General features: G+C 42.2%; 1 protein-coding gene across 1 annotated transcript; it reads left to right on the forward strand.

Annotated features, from left to right (window-relative positions):
• The first annotated feature begins 6,297 nt into the window (after window positions 1-6,297).
• On the forward strand, window positions 6,298-8,307 carry LOC139479352 (uncharacterized protein in mobD 3'region-like). The gene is made up of 2 exons (XM_071262210.1): window positions 6,298-6,944; window positions 8,289-8,307. The coding sequence occupies exons 1-2, from the start codon at window positions 6,298-6,300 to the stop codon at window positions 8,305-8,307; spliced, it is 666 nt and encodes a 221-aa protein (XP_071118311.1).
• The last annotated feature ends 15,313 nt before the right edge of the window (window positions 8,308-23,620 follow it).

A 23,620-nucleotide genomic window follows, 5' to 3' on the forward strand; every position in this document is an offset into this window, starting at 1 on the left:
ATTAGCAACCCATGCTTGCCGTAAGATGCGACTATGGCTGTCGTTAGAGGCGACTTACGGGATCGAGTGGTCAGATTAATGCATGTCATCGTATCCCAATTGCGTAGATCGATGCTCTTGATGTCAATCACTGGATTGTCTGGTCCAGACTCGATTCTTTACAGACCGCCGTCATATAGCTGGAATATTTCTGAGTGCGGCGTTAAACAACAAACAAACAAATGCTACTGAGAAAGTGTCAATAATACTTTCTTCTGTATATATTTCAATTGATCGTTTCTTGCGCCACAACAGGACTGGAACATATTGTAAAGCAGTTACTTCGAATGATGCAAGCTACCTGGCCATGAAGTAACTTGTTTACCATACCAGCTCCGTACTCAATTACATGATATAACCCAATATGTTAATTATATATATATATATCGGTGCACCAGCATCACTTACCACCTGTCGGCGCATATCAACAAATCGCGATGTACATTTCTCAGTATTTCACAAAAACCCGTGTACCCTCCACACACTTAAGTTCACAACAATTACATGTAACACTCCACATGCACGCGTTGATGATGCACATTTCACGCCGACTGTAATCTCTATCTAATACATTTCACCATGTACATTTCAGTCCAACAGCTCAGCAAGTTCAGACATCTGCATCGGGTAATAATAATGAACATTTGTGACGTAAAGCCAGGCAATAAAATCAATTACATGAGATAACGGCAACACACACGGCCTTAGTATCAGTCTAGACCCCGACGGGTTGCATTACGACTCGAACTTAGGTCTACCGCGTAAGTAGAGCGTTAGACTACCGGTGCGTCTTTCTTCAGTTTTCTTGTTCATATCAGACGGGTGATCTGCCTGCGCTGTCTGTTCCGTGGCGAGGCCTCCGACTGCTGGTCGTGGTTACGATCTGGCAAGGTGGTATAGGTGGTCCCTACACTTGATGTTAAGTGCAGTTCTTTGTCAGTATATGCAAGCGTTTATTGATTAAATACACCATATTCAAATGATACACAATAAAATGTCCTTATTCATTTGCAATTGTGTTGATATTTGAAATAAAGCAGCGGTACTCTGTTTATGACTACCTCACCACAGGGAAATCTTCATTTTAAAATTATTTTTAAATTTGTGAATGGGCGTTGCAGTGTCTGCAGTGAGTCTGGTTTCTGTGTTTCGACATTGAATTTGAACATCTGGCTGTGGTGTGTGTAGAGTTACTGTTTCGGTTGCTACTCTGCGCCTATTTGCATCCAGATCAATATTAAAGAGGATAATGATGGTGGACAATAAGAAGTAACATCATTACCATCATCATCATCATCATCGCCACCATCACCGTTGCATCATTGATCCGTCATCAATCCATCAGTTTTCATCAGCATTCATCATAATGAGAAGTATCCAGCATCATCGTCGTCATCGCGACCATCATCATCATCATCATCACCGTCACTGTCACCATCGTCGTCGTCACCATCATCTATCATCGTCGTCGTCGTCGTCGCCGCCATCATCCCATCACCATCTTCATCTTCCATCCGTCCACCGTCCACCAATCATCCACCCATCGTCCATCGTCATCAGCATCCATCAGTCATCATCATTGGATGGTGGTCTATTAAGACAAACTGAATTATTATTAATACATGATGATGTTGTTGATGATGAAGTGGTGATGTCAGATGTCATGATAACAATGACGTTAATGAGAGAGGACAAATTAAGGCTAAATTTCAATCTTTGTTATTATTATTACAACATGTTGAAAATGATTTGACGTGATTGATATACACTTCTACCGTGAGTGCAGTACAATGAATAAATGTTATCTTTTCTTCACCGTTATCACCACACAGCTGCTGTCGACAGCCGTCCTTCCAGAGAAACAGCCTCATCACCCAGTGCACTGGGGCAGCATCTGTCTGTAACATCAGATACACACAGAATACCCATCAGTGGCCACATGTTCATCAGCTGTGAACTGACCCAGTTGAGTAGCTGGGTGCAGAAAGACTTGCATGTCAATTGCTGAATGTGCGAGATGCTCCTCGGCGAAATGCCATCACACAAACAGACAATCCCCCGTACCCTGTTGTTTTACCTCACCCCTGCCCCAGTGCAAGTACAGAGCGTGTACCTGTTAGTGTTGTGTTTAGTGTATACCAAGGCCACGGCTATTTAAACACACGTGGATGTAGGATGGCGCTTCATAATGCAGCGAGTGAGTGAGTTAAAGTTTACCGTCGCATCGGCGTTATTTCCGCCATATAGCGACGAGACCGGGTTGATATATTCAAAAGTAGATCATAACCATCCGAGGGCCGAAACTTACGCCCTTGGGCAGATGCAAAGTTATATTTAAAAACATTTTTTCAAATTTTGGGCATGACAATATTATTCCAAGTTGATATATACACAATTTCTTCATGAATACAAACTTTCTTATTGCTACCTGACGGCGTGTGATGGTGTGTGTACGTCAATGTGTACCAAATTATGTACAGGGTTCACCGATATGGTTTTATCATCTGGTTTCACTGGGAACATGAGCGTTATACCTGGTTAGTATACTGCGTTATACCACGTTCTACCACGAATTGCTACACTCCAAAATTACCATGCAACTTTCAGAATCAGAATCAAATGTCACGACCCGCCCTTGATAAAGTCCGTTTCATCTACTGGACAAAAACGTTGATATCATGAATATTTTGGGGGATATTTTTTATGAAAGTATGGACTCCGTCAACGGTACTACAATATCCCCCAAAATATCCTTGACCCCTCACTTATTTTTATTCAGTATATGACAGACAGGTGTCATGTTTATTAATTTGTTCGAAGTGACTTTTCCTGACACCGCCACCCGCATTTATTTTGTTTTTTCTATTTCCGCTTGTTCACACGCACTAACATTGGAAAAAATAATTCAGATTAAAAACGAATCATTAAGTTTAATGAGGTATTCTATGCCTCAGTCGGCAATGCCCCAGCCATATAACGGATGTCTGGCAGTAAACGAGGCTAGGCAATGTAATCCAGTAGTTGATAGCCATGGTGATCAGACCGGCTTTTGGACAACATAACATGCAATTAACTAACCTACTTTGTATCAAATGATGATTTATGACGCTTGCTAGTGATATATCTCAGTCAAACAAATTCAACTTAGTATTGTGTTTAATATTTGATATAGTTGAACGCAAAGGTCGGCAATAATTCCGCAATACCACGGACCTAAATAACTAATTATTTGCCAATACCAACGCTGCTGGTAGTAATTAATCAAGCCTGGCCTGGTTGATAGTATGATCAACAAATAACCACGTTAGATGTTTTTGTTTTTTATGTTGTTTAACGCCGCACTCAACAATATATCAGCTATATGACAGCGTCTGTAATACATCGAGTCAGGCAATCCAGGGATTGACATCATGAGCATCGATCCACGCAAGTGGGATACGATGACATGCATCAAACAAGTCAGTATCCGGACCCCCCGATCCCGTTAGTCACCTCTACCGACAAAGCATACATGGTACACAGTTCACGAGGCCTCACTCGATTCTTTTAAATACGATTATGAAATTATTACATATATCGTATCGTACAGAGGAACTTACTTCTGCCCCACCCACCCTCCAAACCCCTACCCCCATATCCAGCTTACAAGCGTGTTATAACTGAAATACCGGGTAGGTTTAATCCCCTCACACATTGTTTTCATTTTAAGCCAACCATCGGAATCGTTTCACCTGGTGTAAATTACAGAAAACAAGCTTCGCGTCGCAGAATGTACGCGTCAACCCAAAGTATTTAGTAATCAACCCCAAGGCTACCATAGCCTCTCCAGTCTTAAGACTCGGACATGAAACAGAACCATGCTTGCTTCCATAGACTAACATTTAGTCTCTGAAATCTTATATTACACAATATCCTTCTTGACTCTAAAAATATTAAAAAAACTTCCCTATATGGAATAGAGCTAGCTTGAGCTGGCTAGACTTGCTCTGGTATGCATTTCTAGATTATTATTTTTTCATAAAATAAATATATCCCACGGTCATGGTGCAGGACTATTGCTTCCATTGTGCAGTGCAAAGTATAAGTACTGATTGTAACGCTCTGTGTTACATCACACTCCCTCGGGCTTGTGTCGCTTGAGCCCCGGCCATGGGTGACTGGGTGGTTGTAGTCCCTGTACACAGGAGTTGCGTCCCTTATGTATCAGGATACGCAGGCCTTGGGTGCAATCCTTTGATTGGCAGAGTTGTCCTAATGCTCTCTGGTTCCTTGATAAAGGTTGCCTTGTATAGGTCACTTTTACATTTCGTCAACGGCATTGAAGCTGCACGCCATGATATAACGGTAATTTACAGACATAATAAGAGATAAAAATCATAGTTCAAGACGTTCCAAGTTCCAAATCCTATCACCTAATTTAAGACGCTAAATATTGATTTATCAAATATCCATTTCCCAACTCAAGATGTCCCCCGTTTCGCCTTCCTTTGTCAGATTTTAAATAAAACAAGAAAGTTTATTCTTTTTTATATTTCCAGAAAGTATCGCTCATAAATTACACGTTTTCTCGAGTACTAAATCGACACAGCCCTTGGCCTCTTCAGATGAGCATCTCTTGACCTTTTTTTAATTACATGGGTAATCCTCTTTATCCCCATACTTTCACGTATACTTTAAACACGCTATGTGTTGGTTCTACTAAGTCCCCGATTGTTGAAGTTAAGTCTCTGGTCACGTTCTCGGCCCTCTGTGTTTGAAGACGTCTTGCAAGATGTGTCTCTTTGCGGCCTAAAGCTGTCATCCAACACTGTGTTGTGTCACTAGGTTGGTCCGACCAGTAGAGCGGCGCCTCTGCTGCTGTTACCGGGTGCAAGGGCATTGTATCAATGGAGAACAACCAAACATGTTCATCTGTCTGGGAGGTGCAAGTTTGAAACAAGATTACGCCATCTGTGGGGATGCGACTCGGTGCGTCTTGACCGTCATCGCAGTGTCATGATTATGTTCAACGTGAGGATGTATCGACAGTCTACATATGTAATTAAAGATTTGTTTCCCGTTTTCGAAATTGAGTTGATAAAGTCACATGTCGCAGAATATAGTTCCTGGCATTTATGTAAGATTGGTGTCGATAGAGCTGGTATTCCAACGGCTCCTTTTGCGTGTTTCTTTTCACTATTCTATTCTATTCCGTGGTGCCACTTGTATTCAAAGTTTGCGAAGCCCATCGTTGTCTTTTTGAGGTTTGGGTACACTGGGAATACCGTAGACATGCATCTACACAAGCATCATGCCTATCATCAAGGTAGCCTGAGATAGAGAACTACGTGACCACGACATTATAGACTTAATTCAATAAGTGACTGAGTCTTGTTTAACGCCGCAGCCAACAAGATTCCGGCTATTTGACGGTGGCCTGTAAATATCCGTGTCCGGATCAGGCCTCTCTGTGACTTACAGTTTTCGGGTACGATGACACGCCACGTGACAACGGTTTATCGCAGAACCGCCGATAGATGATGAACGCAGGGTTTCACTATTAAGCGGCTGACACCGGTGGGATAGGATACGCGAACACCTGGTATCATCACTATTTGATAGTGATTCATGAATACATGCTCATGATACAGTCGGAATCGCAGAACCGCCGATAGATGATGAACGCAGGGTTTCACTATTAAGCGGCTGACACCGGTGGGATAGGATACGCGAACACCTGGCATCATCACTATTTGATAGTGATTCATGAATACATGCTCATGGTACAGTCGGAATCGCAGAACCGCCGATAGATGATGAACGCAGGGTTCCACTATTAAGCGACTGACACCGGTGGGATAGGATACGCGAACACCTGGCATCATCACTATTTGATAGTGATTCATGAACACATGCTCATGATACAGTCGGAATCGTACAATGGACCCTGCTTCTAGCAGAGATTTCTTGTTGCTATGGAAAGGGTTTTGTCGCTTTTATTTACATGAAAACAAAGCTCCATACTGCTTGGAATACCAGTGAAGTGTATAAAATGTCGGAATCGTACAATAAACTCTGCTTTTAGTAGAACTTTTTATGATTATGGAGATGGTTTTTGTCCTTTTTATTTCCTAGATATGTATTCATGAGGTCAAAGCCTTCAATGTCGAGTTTCACAAGGACACCGTTTTCAACGACTGATCTCACAAGGTCTAATCTCAGAAGTTCTAATCTCACAAGGTCTGATCTATGTCTGATCTAACAAGGTCTGACCTCACTATGTCTGATCTCACAAGGTCCGACCTCACTATGTCTCATCTCACAAGGTCTGACCTCACTATGCCTGATCTCACAAGGTCCGACCTCACTATGTCTGATCTCACAAGGTCCGACCTCACTATGTCTCATCTCACAAGGTCCGACCTCACTATGTCTGATCTCACAAGGTCTGACCTCACTATGTCTGATCTCACAAGGTCTGACCTAACTATGTCTGATCTCACAAGATCTGACCTCACTATGTCTGATCTCACAAGGTCTGACCTCACTATGCCTGATCTCACAAGGTCCGACCTCACTATGTCTGATCTCACAAGGTCCGACCTCACTATGTCTCATCTCACAAGGTCTGACCTCACTATGCCTGATCTCACAAGGTCCGACCTCACTATGTCTGATCTCACAAGGTCCGACCTCACTATGTCTGATCTCACAAGGTCTGACCTCACTATGTCTGATCTCACAAGGTCTGACCTAACTATGTCTGATCTCACAAGATCTGACCTCACTATGTCTGATCTCACAAGGTCTGACCTAACTATGTCTGATCTCACAAGGTCTGACCTAACTATGTCTGATCTCACAAGATCTGACCTCACTATGTCTGATCTAACAAGGTCTGACCTCACTATGTCTGATCTCACAAGGTCTGACCTAACTATGTCTGATCTCACAAGATCTGACCTCACTATGTCTGATCTAACAAGGTTTCATCTCACAAGAAATATCTCACTAGGTCTAACCTCCCAAGGTTTTATCACACAAGATCTGCTCTTACAAGGTCTTATCACACAAGTTTTTATCACACAAGGTCTGATCTTACAAGATCTTATCTCACAAGGTTTTATCACACACGGTCTGATCACACAAGGTCGTATCACACAAGATCTGCTCTTACAAGGTCTTATCACACAAGGTTTTATCACACTAGGTCTGATCTTACAAGGTCTGATCTTACAAGGTCTTATCACACAAGGTCTGATCTTACAAGGTCTTATCTCACAAGGTTTTATCACACAAGGTTTTATCACACTAGGTCTGATCTTACAAGGTCTGATCTTACAAGGTCTTATCACACAAGGTCTGATCTTACAAGGTCTGATCTTACAAGGTCTTATCTCACAAGGTTTTATCACACTAGGTCTGATCTTACAAGGTCTGATCTTACAAGGTTTTATCACACTAGGTCTGATCTTACAAGGTCTGATCTTACAAGGTTTTATCACACTAGGTCTGATCTTACAAGGTCTGATCTTACAAGGTCTTATCACACAAGGTCTGATCTTACAAGGTCTGATCTTACAAGGTCTTATCTCACAAGGTTTTATCACACAAGGTTTTATCACACTAGGTCTGATCTTACAAGGTCTGATCTTACAAGGTTTTATCTCACAAGGTTTTATCACACTAGGTCTGATCTTACAAGGTCTGATCTTACAAGGTTTTATCACACTAGGTCTGATCTTACAAGGTCTGATCTTACAAGGTCTTATCACACAAGGTCTGATCTTACAAGGTCTTATCTCACAAGGTTTTATTACGCAAGGTCTGATCTCACAAGGTCTTATCCCACAAGGGTTGATCTCACAAGGTCTTATCACACAAGGTTTTATCTCACAAGGTCTGGTCTCGCAAACTGAAGCTCAACGCCCAGAATATCAAGATCAGGTCTAACGATGGTTCGTTGTCGGCATCTGGATTACGTAACACACATACATCCGTCATCATGTCCTCGCTATAACATCACAATGTCCTCGCTATAACATCACCCCCCACCTGTTGGAGTTGTACGGCTGCGTCGGACCATGTTTTTGTCGCTTTTATTATTACTGTGATATCTCGGAATAACAGACGCTTACAATAGAGACGGCATCGTAGACTCTGCTTTTAGGAAACATTCCGTTTGATTAAGGAAAGGGTTTTGTCTCTTTTATTGTCACAATAGCTGGAATGGACGCTCGAAGTTTAAGTGAGCCCTTTTACTTACATAGTGTGCTGAAGCGGGGTTAACAAAACAGCTCTATCCGTGAGTACACTACGCCCTTGCTGTGAAAGCTTATATTTGGGAAAAGGGAAAACAAACCATGTCACTTTAATGAAGTTCAGACTGTGTGGATCAGTCAAACACTGCATTTATGTCCTGAAAACGTTTGAAAAAAAGACAATTACACCTGAACCGATGGCTCAGAATAGCTTAATTTGTAATACTTGGTCGATACTTTATATATTTGCATCTATCCTTAATATGAGTGAACGACTTGGGTTTTGCGCCACTTTTAGCAATATTCCAGCAATGTACTTGGCAAATTGTACCCATGTGGGAATCGATCCCGAGCTTACGGCGTAAGGAGTGAACACTTTGACCACTAGGCTACTCCACCGCCACCTTTTAACGAGTATGATATTCGAAATATCGTAAGTGTGCCGGAGGCGTGAAAAATAATATTGTTTTTTTCACATTATGAGATACGTATGATGTTTTGGAGCATTCATATTTCTGTGATCTAAGTTTGCTTTTTCTTTCTATTTTCTGTCAATTTGGACCTATATTTTTTAAACTACCCTAGTTTCATATGTGCTACAGCACCTTGTCACCCATGATCTAATTCAACGTCCTCATCATCAACGTCCACATCATCAACGTCCTCATCATCATCGTCCTCGTCATCATCGTCCTCATCATCATCGTCCTCGTCATCATCGTCCTCATCATCATCGTCCTCATCATCATCGTCCTCATCATCATCGTCCTCATCATCAACGTCAACATCATCAACGTCCTCATCATCATCGTCATCGTCATCATCGTCATCATCATCATCGTCATCATCATCATCGTCCTCATCATCAACGTCCACATCATCAACGTCCTCATCATCATCGTCCTCGTTATCATCATCATCATCATCATCATCGTCCTCATCATCATCGTCCTCATCATCATCATTTGCGTCATGCTTGCCAGACAGTTCTTTTCCCGTGTTTAAGGAAGAGGTGGAAATCTGGCGGTGCCAAATCTTATGAATAGCGAGAATGTTCAAAGAGTCCATAGCCAAAGACATCCGTTGAAGAAATGGCGACAACAGATTGGTGCACTGGTCCATGTTCCTTGTGGAACAACAAACCTTTGTACGTAGTTGAATACTCGGGAAAGAGGAGAGTGACACTGTGTTTAAACAATACATCTATCATACGAGTAGTTGTTAAATACACTTGATGCTAGATTGAGTTTCAATACTGGTTATATAAACAGAGAATACGCTACCAATACCAGAATATGCGCTATGATTATAACGTTGATAGATAAGCATAGTCCATATAGAATTGACTTCAATAAGTTTTGCTTTTTCTGGATGTGAAACGTATAAAACCTGAATTCACGCAGTGTACACACCAATTTCCACGGTTGTAAAAGCGAAAACATATTGAAATCACTTCTGTTTTATAAATTCGTAAACAATAAGACGTTCAAAGACTGCTAATTGCCTAGATCTCCGCATGAAGTTTCAAGCCTGCAGTCAAATACTTTACCAATTCTGCACACGCTCGTTCCTGCCTAAAGCGTCTAAATGGTCAGAAACATCGCTTTAGTATTTTTTCGTGAAAGGGAATTCCTATGAGTTTCCCCTTGAAAGTGGAAGTAGTCCGTCAGTCTTTACATTTCGAGAACACAGAACAACCGGTGAATGCGTAAGGACGTCAAAATGTGTCATTTGACATTTGATAATCTTGCGTCACAGTTTTGTTCCCGAATTTAGTATGAATATAATTTTAAATACATATATTTTTATTTGATAATGAGGGATGAGTCACAGGTCAGTGAGTCACTCATCGTGGGATATGATGTAGATTGTGCCTCTATTGTTTACAGGTTGCCATGGAACGGTGTGAATTTACGGGTTGCCATGAAACAGTTTGCATCTTTATGACTGTATGCATGTCATGTCATCTCTCTCTCTCTCTCTCTCTCTCTCTCTCTCTCTCTCTCTCTCTCTCTCTCTCTCTCTCTCTCTCTCGATCGAAAACGATTGTGGCCCATTTTACGCAGGTTTCTTTCCCGACATGGGTACAATATGTGAAGTCTATTTCTGGTGTCCCCCGCCGTAATATTGCTATAAGCGGCATACAATTAAACTCACTCACTCCAGCTAAATGACGGCGGCCTGTAACTATAATCGAGTCTGAGCCAGACAATACAGTGATTCACATCGTGAGCATCGATCCATGCGTGTTCATGTATTTATCCACGGCCCATTTCATCTGTGTAGGAGAGAACGCACTTTAAACAATAAGCTCAACCTTAGCATGTACCTGAATATCAAGAATACTCTACTCCGGGTATATGCTGTTGTTGAAAGATGTATTGTCTGAGACTGATACTGATATCTCGAGCATGTGAATCAGTGGATTGGTGAGGAATACCACAACACAACCAGCTGGTTGCATGAGAGTGAGTGAGTATTGTTTTACGTCTGTTTCAGCAATATTGGGGCGGGGAAACCATCAATAGACTCCCTGATCTCTATCAAAGCAGGGAATCAAACTCGGAATGCGACGTGACGAGCGAACGCTTTGACCATTAGGCTAAACTATCGAACCGTGACCTTGCTTCACAGGAGACATTACCCCTGAAGGTCACTTATACTTCTATGCACGCTTGCGGTGTTTCTTATCCAGTATAGTCGTCTTTTGAAAATAGAACATTTACGCCGAAGATCCGTGTTCGATTCCCCATATGCGTGCAATGTGTGAAACCCATTTCTGGTGTCCCCCGCGGAGATATTGCTGGAATACTGTAAAAGCGGCGTAAAACCACATTCACTCACTCTGACCAGTAATCATCTTCCCGAGGCAAGTGAGTTAACTGACTAGTAAAAGTCCAGTTACCACTTTTAAAGTCAGTTAACTCTCTTGCCTCGGGAAGATGACCAGTAATATACCTAGAGGGTTTAAACGTCTTAAACAATTTAGACATACATCATGTTCGCGCGCTCAGTTGACTCCTACCGTCCACAGGGAAGGTTCCACACCTAGCCTGAGATCGTGTATCACCAGTCTGCAGGTTTCTGACATTTACAAGTGTTCTGGGTAAACCACACTGTCGGTCGTGCAGCAACTGCACCAACTCACCTCTGTTGGGGAAATGCGAAAAAAATGGTAATACATGTAAGTATGGCAAAGTTCGCCGGATACACTCATCCCGCACTGTAGCCTTGCTGCAAGTCTTTACTGAAAGAAAAGACTTGGATGTGCAGTAAATCTATCCTCCTAAAAGGCAAGTCTAGATAAGTGGACAGATCGTCTCTTATAGGGACAGCTTGTTCTTATTATTAACATATTCTAGAAATTATGATTTCAACTCATAATTATTGCCTTAGAGACTTGTGCAAGTCTACCCGCACTGCTGTGTTCTACAAACCCATCATAACAAGTACAGCTAGGTGTAAGTGCTGGGGTCATCCGGTGCGATCCACGTATCCCGCGCCGACTCATTCGAAGATCGCTCACCAGCTAAACGAGTGTTTTCGGTTCAGTGGTCTCGGAGTACAGCGCCGAGGGCAATCCGATTTAATCGCTTGCATCCTTCGCGTGTTACGTTAGACAACAAAGCAGTTCATTGACCTGAGCCCTCCGCTCCCTCCTATTTTCGTTACAAATCACGCCTACAGTGATTGTGGGGTAATCGAAGCTGTCATCGATACAGTACGTTGGGTACAGGGGATGATTTTTTTCAAAGGAAAGCCTGACCGTAAAAATTACTCAACAAGAATATTGAGCGACGGGTTCCTGTAAGCTATTTCTTCTCACGCGAGAGTGCTTGTCGCTTAGGATCTCCGCACGAACACAGCTACCAATATCGTTTTATTCTACGGGACTATCCATTTGATGTTTTTGGAATTGAGTGCATGATCGGTGGGAGTGGTTCCATGGGTTTTTTTACAGGTTTTTTTTAAATACAAATGTATCATAAAAGGAAATAATCTAATTTCAGGATACAAAATGTTTGTTTAAAAGATGTGACCAGAATGATATCGTCTTGAACGTAAATCCTTAATTTGATATTTTTTTTCAACATAAAGAAGTGACGCAGGCTCGTACTGCTGCGTTGACCACGTGTTCCAGATTATCAAAGGGAGACTATCTTCCAATGGAGACTGGTGTCCAGTCTAGGTCTAGACGGTGTAATATGTACCTAGCGCGAAGCTGAAACGCTGCATTAACCGATATGCAGAAGGAGAGGTTTTTTTATTTAAGTGTCACGTCACTGTACAGAATAAAAATGCGTCGTAGTGCGGGTTGGTATGTACAATGCCCTGCAGGTATGGTCTATGAGACATTAAAGTCTTTAAAATTCGTGAAACATATATTGATTAAAAGAAAACACTATAAGTGAAAAAAATGCAAACATGCCTCCGCCACCACCCAATCTTTTTTCCGAGGCAAGGGAGTTAACTTACTATAAAAGTCCAGTTTCCACTTTCCTTACTTTGGGAAGATGCCACCTAACTTATTTTCACAATCATCTCAATATATCTACTCCAACCCTCCTATCACCACGCACTCACGCACGCACGCACGCACGCATGCACGCATCGTATTCATCTTTCCCCACCATATCCATACAACCATCTCAATATATCTACTCCAACCCTCCTATCACCACGCACTCACGCACTCACGCACGCACGCACGCACGCATGCACGCATCGAATTCATCTTTCCCCACCATATCCATACAACCATCTCACCATGTCTACGTCAGCCCTCATGGATCCATGCGCATGCTTACATACATACTCCCTCCTCCCACCACACCCACCATTCTCCGCCGTACCCCTTCATCCGTCGCACGATAACTACATCCCCTCTCGTGTATTCGTACTCGTGCTTACACATACACACACCCTCTCACCATGCCACCACATCCATCTCGCTGTATCTACATAGCCCCCATGTCTCCGTGCACGTGAGTGAGTGAGTGAGTTGGGTTTAACGCCGCTTTTAACAGTATTCCAGTTATATCACGGCGTGTCAGCTTAATGTGGGAGGAAAGTCCGAAGTGATGCAGGTCTCGGACGTTTACCACTTCGGTGAAACCCACGAGCAGCGTATGGTGCTGACAAACCTAGAAAGATAATCTGGGTGAACCGGGATTCGAACCCACAATCATAGGTTTCTGGCGTGCCCAAGGGACGCAACTCTGCACAGCGATTAGACGACTGGGCCACCCGTTCCCCCTCCCGTGCACATGCTCTGTTGATATACGGTATACTGTTTTAGCAGACAAAGTGGCCGTGAATGCCTTTATTTTAATTTACTAGCGCTGCTACTTGGTTAAGTTATATCTCAAGGTCACGGGTTTTTACAACGTGTCACTCCATATTCGGTAAAATACAAACTTGACCATAAAGTCTTTGCATGGGTTTTGTTTCAGAATATAGGGCTAAAAAACATATATACCATATTACATTTCGGACCGTGTTTTGTACACCATTGTCTCTAAATGCATGAAAATTAATGGTTACACAAAAAAACGCACCTTGGTGACTAATAAGCTATATATTGTCAAGCTGACAAAACGTCCTCTCTAAAGCCGGTCCTACATTCCAGACTTACGTAAAACACAGAGTCTTGTAACCGACATGTGTGGGACCTGCCTTTATTGTTTCCGGCGGAAGGCGAAGAGCTAACTGTGTTGGTACTAAAGATACGAATGGGTACAGGGGTGTCTTGTTTCGCCCAAAATGCGATAACTTTGCCTTTTTGTCAAGGTTGGGCCAGCTATTTGAAGGGGTGCAGTCCGGTTATGCCCGAGCGTTGGGAGGGGCCCCCAAGCGAACGGGGTCAGCATGATTCAGTATCAAAAACATTTTTATGCACATGGTCAACTCAATTACAAAGAGAATAGTATTTCCAATACCGTACACATTCATGCCAGTAGTAAGCTGATACCAGTGTTATGCTTAGGAGTAGAATATGTCTTCAGCAACCCATGCTTGTCGTAGAAGGCGACTGTGCTTGTCGTAAGAGGCGACTAACGGGATCGGGTGGTCAGGCTCTCTGACTTGGTTGATGCATGTCATCGTATCCCAATTGCGTGGATCGATGCTCATGATGTCAATCACTTGGTTGTCCTGACTCGATTATTTACAAACCGCTGTCATATAGCTGAAATATTGCTGAAATAATAATGATAATAATAATAATGATAATAATAATAATAATATTTTTTATAAAGAAGGAAGTGTGAGTGAGTGAATTAGGTTTAATGCCGCTTATATTATACAATTATATCAAGTTGATGTGTGGGGAAGAAGGAAGAACACAAAGAGCCACGTGTATACTTAAATCGATTGTTTCGTTGCTTGACAAAGTTGTCCTTATACCTTTAATGCAAGTAACGACGAGAAAGTTCAACGTTACTCGAAGACCATCAAACAGAGAAGCAACATCCATGGCGCATATCAGAATACACATGTACTATCAATACCTATATTCCTTAAAATACTTTTATTAATAAAACTTTAATGATGATTTTTGCCCCGAGTGAATGAAATGTAACACTATTGCCTCTGCTACATCGTGGTTGTCTGTGAAGTGTTATCTGGTCTTGGACTACCTCCGTGGTCCAGTGGAAAGAGCGTCTGCCTAGAGAACACGTCATACCAACAGACGTTAAAAGATGGTACATGTTACCCTGCCTGGCGCTCGGCATTAGGAGTAAAACAAAAGTGGCGGTGATGATGATGATGATGGTGATGGTGATGATGATGGTGATTATTATTATGATACTGTGATTACACTGATCAATGGATCAGTTTTCACTCAAATTGCATTCTCAGTTTCCTGGGGAGTATACACCCAAAGCTGCCCTTTCAGGCACTAGCACGTTTTACATTGACATTACCACCTCCAAATGACCCGCGTTGACCGCAAAACTTATGATCTTATAAAGTGTGGGCACGACTGAAGCCCTTTAAAAGGGGCAGGTGTCAAACTCCGACAGGCAGCGTAAAAACTACGGTGACAGAGCTGTAGGCGTAGACGCGTGTGTAGGCGTAGGCGCGTGTTTAGGCGTAGGTCTGGCGGCATAGGAGTATACAGTTTCTCCTAATTAAACTGATCATGCATCAGAAGAAATTACTTTTTACCTGCTTCCATCATTAACTGTATCATCATCAACTGCATCATCACCAATAATGTGAAGACGTATCGTCATCAGCCGCATCTAGAAATTTTGTCCATACTATTCACAAAAGAAATTTGTCAATATAAACACTGCTTTTCCCCAAGCTGTTTTTTTTTATCTGAGCAATAAATATGTCCAATCAAGTGTGTCACACATGGCGTTCCTGAACATCAAAAAGTTCTCTGAACTTTCCCTAACCGTCAGCTCGCGCGAAAGGGACAACTTTTGTTGGACATGAAAAGAAATTAAATAAGGAACGGCCCTCTCTTCTTACAATAGAAGGCACCGAAGCCCCGGCTAAACCCTCAAGTTTATTGTTCCATCCAAGTTTCTCACCCCTCCACCTGTCGCCATTCGCGACAAAAGAAGCCACGCGCCTTCTCTCAACCTGTTCCATCGGAATCTCTGACGACAAAAGAAACGGTCGTGCGAGCGTCGGTCGTGTTTTCTTTCACCCCTACCCGACAATTACAGAGTTCAATTTCAACAAAAGCTCTGTACCTCCACGCGCTCGGGTGTCTGTGCTCAGCCAATCAAATTCGTCTCTGCTGGGCGCAGGTGCGTGCTGGGCACGCGACCGATGAGCGACCCCTCGTGGCCGGGAGGTAGGGTGATCACATTTGTCAACAATTTGGCCAGAGAAAGCATGCAATGAGATACCGTTAAATCATTAATGGATCCCTTATTCAACAATGATTTAAATACACAGGCATTGTTGATATCAATACCATAGCCCCGTACCGCATTTGGGAAGTTTTAGTTGAAGTTTTTAGTGTTGGAGTCCACCTTAGCATAACACGAATTCAGTCCATTTCCAGGTAGTTAAACCCGGATTCACGAGGAGATGAGAACAAAGGATTTAACGTCGTGTTCAAGATTATTGCGCTTACATATTGAAGTGCATGAACGTGTGGGTATGGCTGCTTGTACCAGTCCCGTCTCGAGTCCAGTAGTTAAAGCGTTCGGTTGCTAAGCCGAAGTTCCGGGTTTGATTCCTACGGGGGTTCTCTCAAGGGTTTAATAATAATCATAAAAATAATAATAAGTGCATTTATAATGCGCCAGATTACATTCACTAAGTGGATGCTCATAGCGCTACACTATTATTAGCCCGGTCAATGGATCAGTGAGCACTCGATTTTCATTCTCAGCTCCCTGGAGAGTATACAACCCAAGCTGCCTGTGAGGCGCTAGAAGGTTAACAGCCACATTACCATCTCATCCTACCGGGTACCCACTAACTGCTGGGTGAACAGAGGCACATTTCGAACAAAGTCACTTGCCTAAGGAGACACCACATGTGGTACATGTGCTTCAGTGTGGGGCAGGACCGAAGCCCTAGAAACTCTCAGGAGTCAAGCTGCTGAACGTGGTCACCCATCTTTCCGAGACCGACGTTGCTTAACTTCACCTGATTTGTGATCTGTGCGCTGTGCACAGGACCACGTGCCATCTGCAAAGAATGTTTTTAAGTGAATCATTCGGTGACATATTTTATCAAAACAAATATCAATTAGTTTACTTACGTTTGGCTTAAAAATCCCTTGCAGAATGACATATTTGAACAAATCCGGTATTTTATTTTAATGAGTGAGTGAATGTGCGCTTACGAATCAATATTCCAGCAATATCACGGCGGGGCACACCAGAAATGGGCTTCACGCAATGCACCCATGTAGGGAATCAAACCTGGGTCTTCGGCGTGGCGAGGGAACGCTTTAACCACAAGGCTAACCGCACACACCTATTTTAAAAAAAGTATTTGCACCCCCACCCAAAGCACCCTTTATAAAACAGTTGTATCCGCGCTTGCTTACTAATGATAAAGTCCATCTTGATGATGACGCAGCATTTCTAACAGTGGGTTGAAACAGTACTAATTAATTACATAATAAAACCCGATGTAATTTTTTTGTTTCCATAACAACGACAGGGCCTTTGTTCAAGCCCTCCTTCAACACGCTCTTCCTCCTTGTCATGTGTGGACGTTGGCCTTCCATTGCACTTCAACGTCCTACGAACACACGTCACACAAAAGATAGCAGTCAACGTAAACGGAAACCAACCAATCAAAGACGCCCTTCCATCTTTCCAGCCAATCAGCTGACGTGACCTATCCGTACGTCATGGCCGAACTTCCCTTAGGCGTGAAGGAGATATGGCCCTGGCTGTGGGATTTATGGCCGTGGATGATGAAGCATTTGTCGCTGTGGTTGTAAGACAAGCTGACGTACGTGACCAAGTAACCGTGACTGCCAGAGACGTGCAAACAGACCATCCACCTCAACCCCTCTTCTAACATAATGTTGTAGTGAATTCAAACAACGCAATATTGTATGGTGTTTGTTTACAAATTAGATCACTATCTATTTTTTTACGTCACGAAGATCTCAATCTTAAAACGGCCCGGTGATTATGTTAACATTCCCATGACATATCTGCGTACATTTTTTTACGAAAAACATCATCAACGACCGTCACAGTTTGTTATCTGCTCAAGTTCACCCGGTGTTCGACAATAATATGCGTGTCTGCCTGGAATATTTGGTGCAAATATTTTTATTAGTGTTCACTAATTCGGGGGTTTATACAAATGAATTAGTGAGTGAGTTGGGTAACCCGCTGCTTTTAACAGTATTGCAGTTAATTTACCTAATAAATCTGACATAAAACTGCGGCGTAAAACAACAATTAAACATTGATATTGTAATAATATTTCGTTAAATTAAATTTCAAATGGGAAATTGGCGAATACATATACGCCTATTATTCCGATTTTTTACCCTCTGTTAAGTTCATAACAAAGTGGGGGCACGGGTGGCCCAGCCGTCTAGGGCGCCGCGATTCGCTGTGCAGAGTTGCGTCCCTTGGGTACGCCAGAAACCTATGATTGTGGGTTCGAATCCCGGTGCGCCCTGATTATGTTTTTAGGTTTGTCAGCACCATACCCGTGCTCGTGGGTTTCACCGAAGTGCTAAACGTCTGAGACCTGCATCAGTTCGGGCTTTCATCCCACATTAAGCTGACACGCCGTGATATAACTGGAATACTGTTAAAAGCGGCGTTTAACCCAACTCACTCACTCATAACAAAGGTAACAGGTAATACCAACACACACTATATGCAAGTAATGTTATTGTTTGCAGAGTTCAAATGACAATAATAATTTATTTCATTTATTTCATAAATAGAACAATAACATGCCTTAAATGATTTACTAGTTCAGCTTTTTTTAACGCAACATGGCAGACACGCGAGTGACAGGTGTGGATTTCATGCTATCGACACGCGCACCTGTTGACAACCTGTCAGTACCCTACATATTATTATGTGCTGAGAAACTAAAATAGCAGCGAGTCCATTCAAAATCACCCACTCTGGTCACAATGACGACGGCCATGTGGCATATACATTTGCTTATAACTGTCAGTTTGGGTTAATTATGTCTTTTCGGGGCTGTACTTATAAGCAGGTGCTGCTTACTACCTGTAAACATCAGTCGTTGTTGTTAGCCTATACTTTTCAGATTATTGACAACTACGCTGTATAGCACTAGTGCCATTTGTAGATCCCAGTCTCTAAGGGTAGAGAGTTCAGGCAGGTGCTATTGGTCTTTGTCTGCAGTGGTTGTTTGTTTGTTGTTTTTTTCTTTATTTTTTAACTACCCGTGGATTCCGAGGATGACTAGGTCTGGAATGGACAGTTCTTTATATTAGTGTCTCACATCCACATATATATACAGTAAACTACGGTTATAACGAACACGCTTATAACGAACTGACGGATATAACGAACTTACTTTTTGGTTCCGACTATTTGCTGTAGTTATGCTGTATACATATATGCTTATAACGAACTACGGTTATAACGAACTAAAATTAGTAGTCCCCTTGAGTTCGTTATAATCGTACTTTACTGTATAGCACTTTAGCAGTAAAAGGCCTGCACCATTCCATATTGTATTACACGTAACTATTTTACAGTAAAATGTACATTTGTTTTGGAAAAAGGTAAAGAAGTGAAAACAATTTTATTTTTACAGTGTTGAAAAAAGCAAGTACAAGTGGCTGGTTACAGTGAGTGATCGGCTGATTGTGCATCCTCATACCTGATGGAGTAGATAACAACTGATTCTAAATCTTAAAAACGCAATCAATGTAATTTCAGTTTTTATCATTTATATATTTCATTGCTTTTTGTCCGAAAACAAATTAATATAAATGTTCTGTGACGAAAAAGGCTGATAATTCCATGTCGGCTTACAGCTTGCTGCTTGAAGCATGCTGATATTAAATCTGATATTATTTGTCGAATATGTATTCATTTAAGACATGTACACAAAGATCTTTTGACAGTTGAAACCTGCAACGGAGAGAAATTTGCGGACGTCAGAGAAGGCAATCAAATCCCGAGGTTTTCTGAGTGTGTTTAATTTGGTGATCGCATGCCAATTTTCCGAATGGTGTGTTATGCACAATCAAACCCTCTTTCAGTGTGCTGTTGTCGTGGCTGGCTTATGTTTGGATGTTAAGCCCCAGTAAGACATCTTTTTATCTCTAACAAAGCGACAAAGGTCCCGTGACAGATCAGAGGGGGTGCGATTAGCGCATCTGTCGGAACATACTGTTTGAACCTACTTTAGATCGGTGTTTTAGGAAACAGGTGGGAGAAAAGTTGCAGATTCACGATGAGTGGGGTAGCTTTACCTACACACGTATATACAAACTACTGGTTGACATTTACCTAAACTAACTCACCTGTGATATTTCTCAATAACAGCAATTCAAACTATCAAGCTCAGGATATACGTTTTAAATTTTTCTCATCGTTATTGTGTAGCGTTAAAAGTAAAAGATCTACCAGGGGGGCACCAATTATAAGTCATGAAACCCTGGTCTGTTCTATTCAGTAAGGTGAGGTGAAATTGGGTTTAACGTCGCGTCCAAGATTATTGCACTTATATAGCGACGTGCATGCACGTGTGTGTGTGCGTGTGTGTGTGTGTGTGTGTGTGCGTGCGTGCGTGCGTGCGTGCGTGCGTGCGTGTGTGTGTGTGTGTGTGTGTGGATGCTTGTACTAGTCCGGACTGATGCCGATTTATAGTGCTATTTCACTGAGATACCATGCCGCAATTTAACATGAATACCCCACGCAGACACAGTATACTGACTCCGAGCCGACCAGTCCTTGTTTTAGCCCCTTAATGCCGAGTGCCAGACAGGGTAACAACAAGTACCATCTTTTAACGTCTTTTGGTACGACGCGGCCGGGAATCGAACCCCGCACCTTCCGCTCTCCGGGCGGACGCTCTACCACTAGACCACAGAGGCTGTCTTCTATTCAGTTAGGAGCGTCGAGGTGGTCTTGAGGTGAAACTGTCGCCATGTTGAAACTCCAAGTTACATTTCCGACATTGATACAATATGTGAAGTCCCAATGTCCCCCGCCGTGATACTGCTGGATGATTGGTAAAAGCGGCGTTAAACAATATTCACCCACTCTTCTTTTTTTAAGTGGTGGGCAAGGTGGTTCAGTTGTTTAATGCGTCCAACAGTCAAGCTGAATACCCGGGTTCGATTTCCTACACGGGAACATGTACCTCTTTCCCTGTCTCCCGTCGTGATAGATTATTACAAAAGGCGGCGTAAAACACCACTCACTCAAGCTACTAAATGGTATATGACCTACTGGCTCGAGACACCATTAATCGTCTAATGACCTCAGTGCTTTTCTGGGTCAGCAGGTGTAAATTAGGGACATTGATATACAGTAGCATCAATAGGGACCTAACATAATCACTACCAGCCCCTACCAAGCATAATATAACACTTTAACCTCGTCGCGGTCATGGGCACAAGCTAATAGCGCTATATAGCATTTAGTCCACGGATCACGTTGTACGCGGGTTGAATCAAGGCGTCAAATACCTACGGGGCTAAGCTTGTCTGTACATGACAAAGCTGAACGCCAGGTGATGTTCAGACAGACTGTGTCCTGGCTTCAAAGGATGGAGATATACTTTGTCGCTCACATCCTTTGTGTCCTCTTGCCCAGCACCTGCTTCGTTTTGTATCCGTTTCAAGTTTTGCAAACACATGTTGATGCGTTAACCTCGTCGGTGATGCATAATGTGATCACATCTACAAAAACAATGCTGATGATTTGAATACATTTTGTGACAAATAAACTCAAAACGAATGGCCATTGGTAATGTGTGTAAGGGTTCCAGAGGGCACACGTATACCAATAAAATATCCAAGTTTCCAAAAAGGCAAAAATGTAACCAATTTTATCATCTGTCTATCAAACAAATGTAAAGCATATATATGTGTTCATTGTTAAATCCATGTGTCTTAGACAGTCTTTGTTAAACATGTAAATGTGATCGTTGAACTTCAACAGTGCAATGTATTATGAGCCAGTGGCCGGTTATTGGTCGGGAAAGCCTACAATACATTTGAATAAAGACAATACTACCACTATTCGAGATACATCTTGATGAACAAAAGCAAGGTTTATTTTATTAAATGTATCATTTAACTGTATGCATGGGTGGTGGGGTAGCCTGGAGGTTAAAGCGTTTGCTCTTCACGCCGAATACCCGGGTCGATTTCACACGTCACTACAATGAGTGGAGATCACTTCTAGTGTTCTCCGCCGTGGTATCGCTGGAATTTTTTTTAAAGCGGCGTAAACCCTCACTCACTCGCCGGCAGTTTAGATGCACATTGCAGTAGTGTTTGTTTGGCCTTCTTTCCAATATGAATATGATTGGAAAAAAACATATAATTTATGTTTATTACATGAGGAAGATCCCAGGTGAAGAAGGGAAACACATTCCATTGGTTGATAAGAGCCGCAGGGCATTGCGATTGGTGGATTTGGTTATACATCCGCCTCACAAAGAAAGTCCATCTTCCGCGTCCACATTAATTGATCGTTCCTGTTTGAGTTTAAAGCATGTTACCTGCTAACATAATTTATACTGGTCTGTTTCGATGTCTTCTGAAACAGAAATTTAGTGATAATTAAAATCGCATTAAACATTTTACAATCTTACAATTTGATATTTGTTTGTTGGTTTGTATGTTATTTAACGCCCCACTCGGCAATATTCCTCCAGCTATATGACAGCGGACTGTAAGTAAAAGAATGTGGACAATCCAGTGATTGACAGCATATTTGTTTTGTTGGTTTGTTGTTTTACGCCGCAATATTCCAGCAATATGACGGCGGTCTGTAAATAATCGAGTCTGGACCAGACAATGGAGTGATTGGCATCATGAGCATCGATCCACGCAATTGGGATCGATGACATGCATCAACCAAGTCAGAGAGCCTGACCACCCGATCCCGTTAGTCGCCTCTCACGACAGGCATAGTCGCCTTTTACGGCAAGTATGGGTTGCTGAAGACCTATTCTACGCCGGATCTTCAAGGGTCACGAAATTGGGATACGATCAACCATGTCAGCGAGCATGACCACCCAGTACTGTGTCTGAATGGGGTATTCATGTTAAACTACTGGTATCTCAGTGGGCTAGTACTATTCAACCGGCATTAGACGTGACTAGTGCATGCAGACTTTCCATTGTACGTATACCTTTTCTACTTAACGCATCTAAAACAAGAACGTTGGAAATAATGCATGACAATTCAAACAGAGATGCAAAATCATCAATTTTGCATTTTTTATTCTAAAGTATTTTTATCAACAATCGAAATTTAAATTTCCCCAACGCATATCAGAGTGCATGTACCATCAATACCTCGTAAATTATATTCATTAAAATGCTTTTACTCTTGAATGAATCAATAAATTAAATTCAATTAAATAATTAGCTTCAACGATGACGTACATAGAATGGTACAATGAAGCAATGAACCTCTTGTCCTCTCATAGTTGTGTACTATAGCAATACGCATGGCTTTTGTGGGTCTTATTGCACCCATATTATATTTTCGTCCTAGGTTGCATTTTATGATTTTGGGGACTGCCCTACGTTGTACTTGATTAACACTGGATGACTCAGGCTGAATCTAATTAGTCCCGAAGCAATGGGTACGATCAACAAGACGAAAGGTATGATTACTTGATTTTTATATCATAAACACAAATTATTGATAGTAAAA

The sequence above is a fragment of the Haliotis cracherodii genome, unplaced genomic scaffold (assembly GCF_022045235.1).
Source record: "Haliotis cracherodii isolate W230 unplaced genomic scaffold, xgHalCrac1.p SCAF_4, whole genome shotgun sequence".
NCBI classification, from domain to species: Eukaryota; Metazoa; Mollusca; class Gastropoda; order Lepetellida; family Haliotidae; genus Haliotis; species Haliotis cracherodii.

Bases quoted from the DNA above. Each gene is read 5' to 3' on its own strand.
- LOC139479352 (XM_071262210.1), top strand. From the start codon at position 6,298: ATGTCTGATCTCACAAGGTCCGACCTCACTATGTCTCATCTCACAAGG.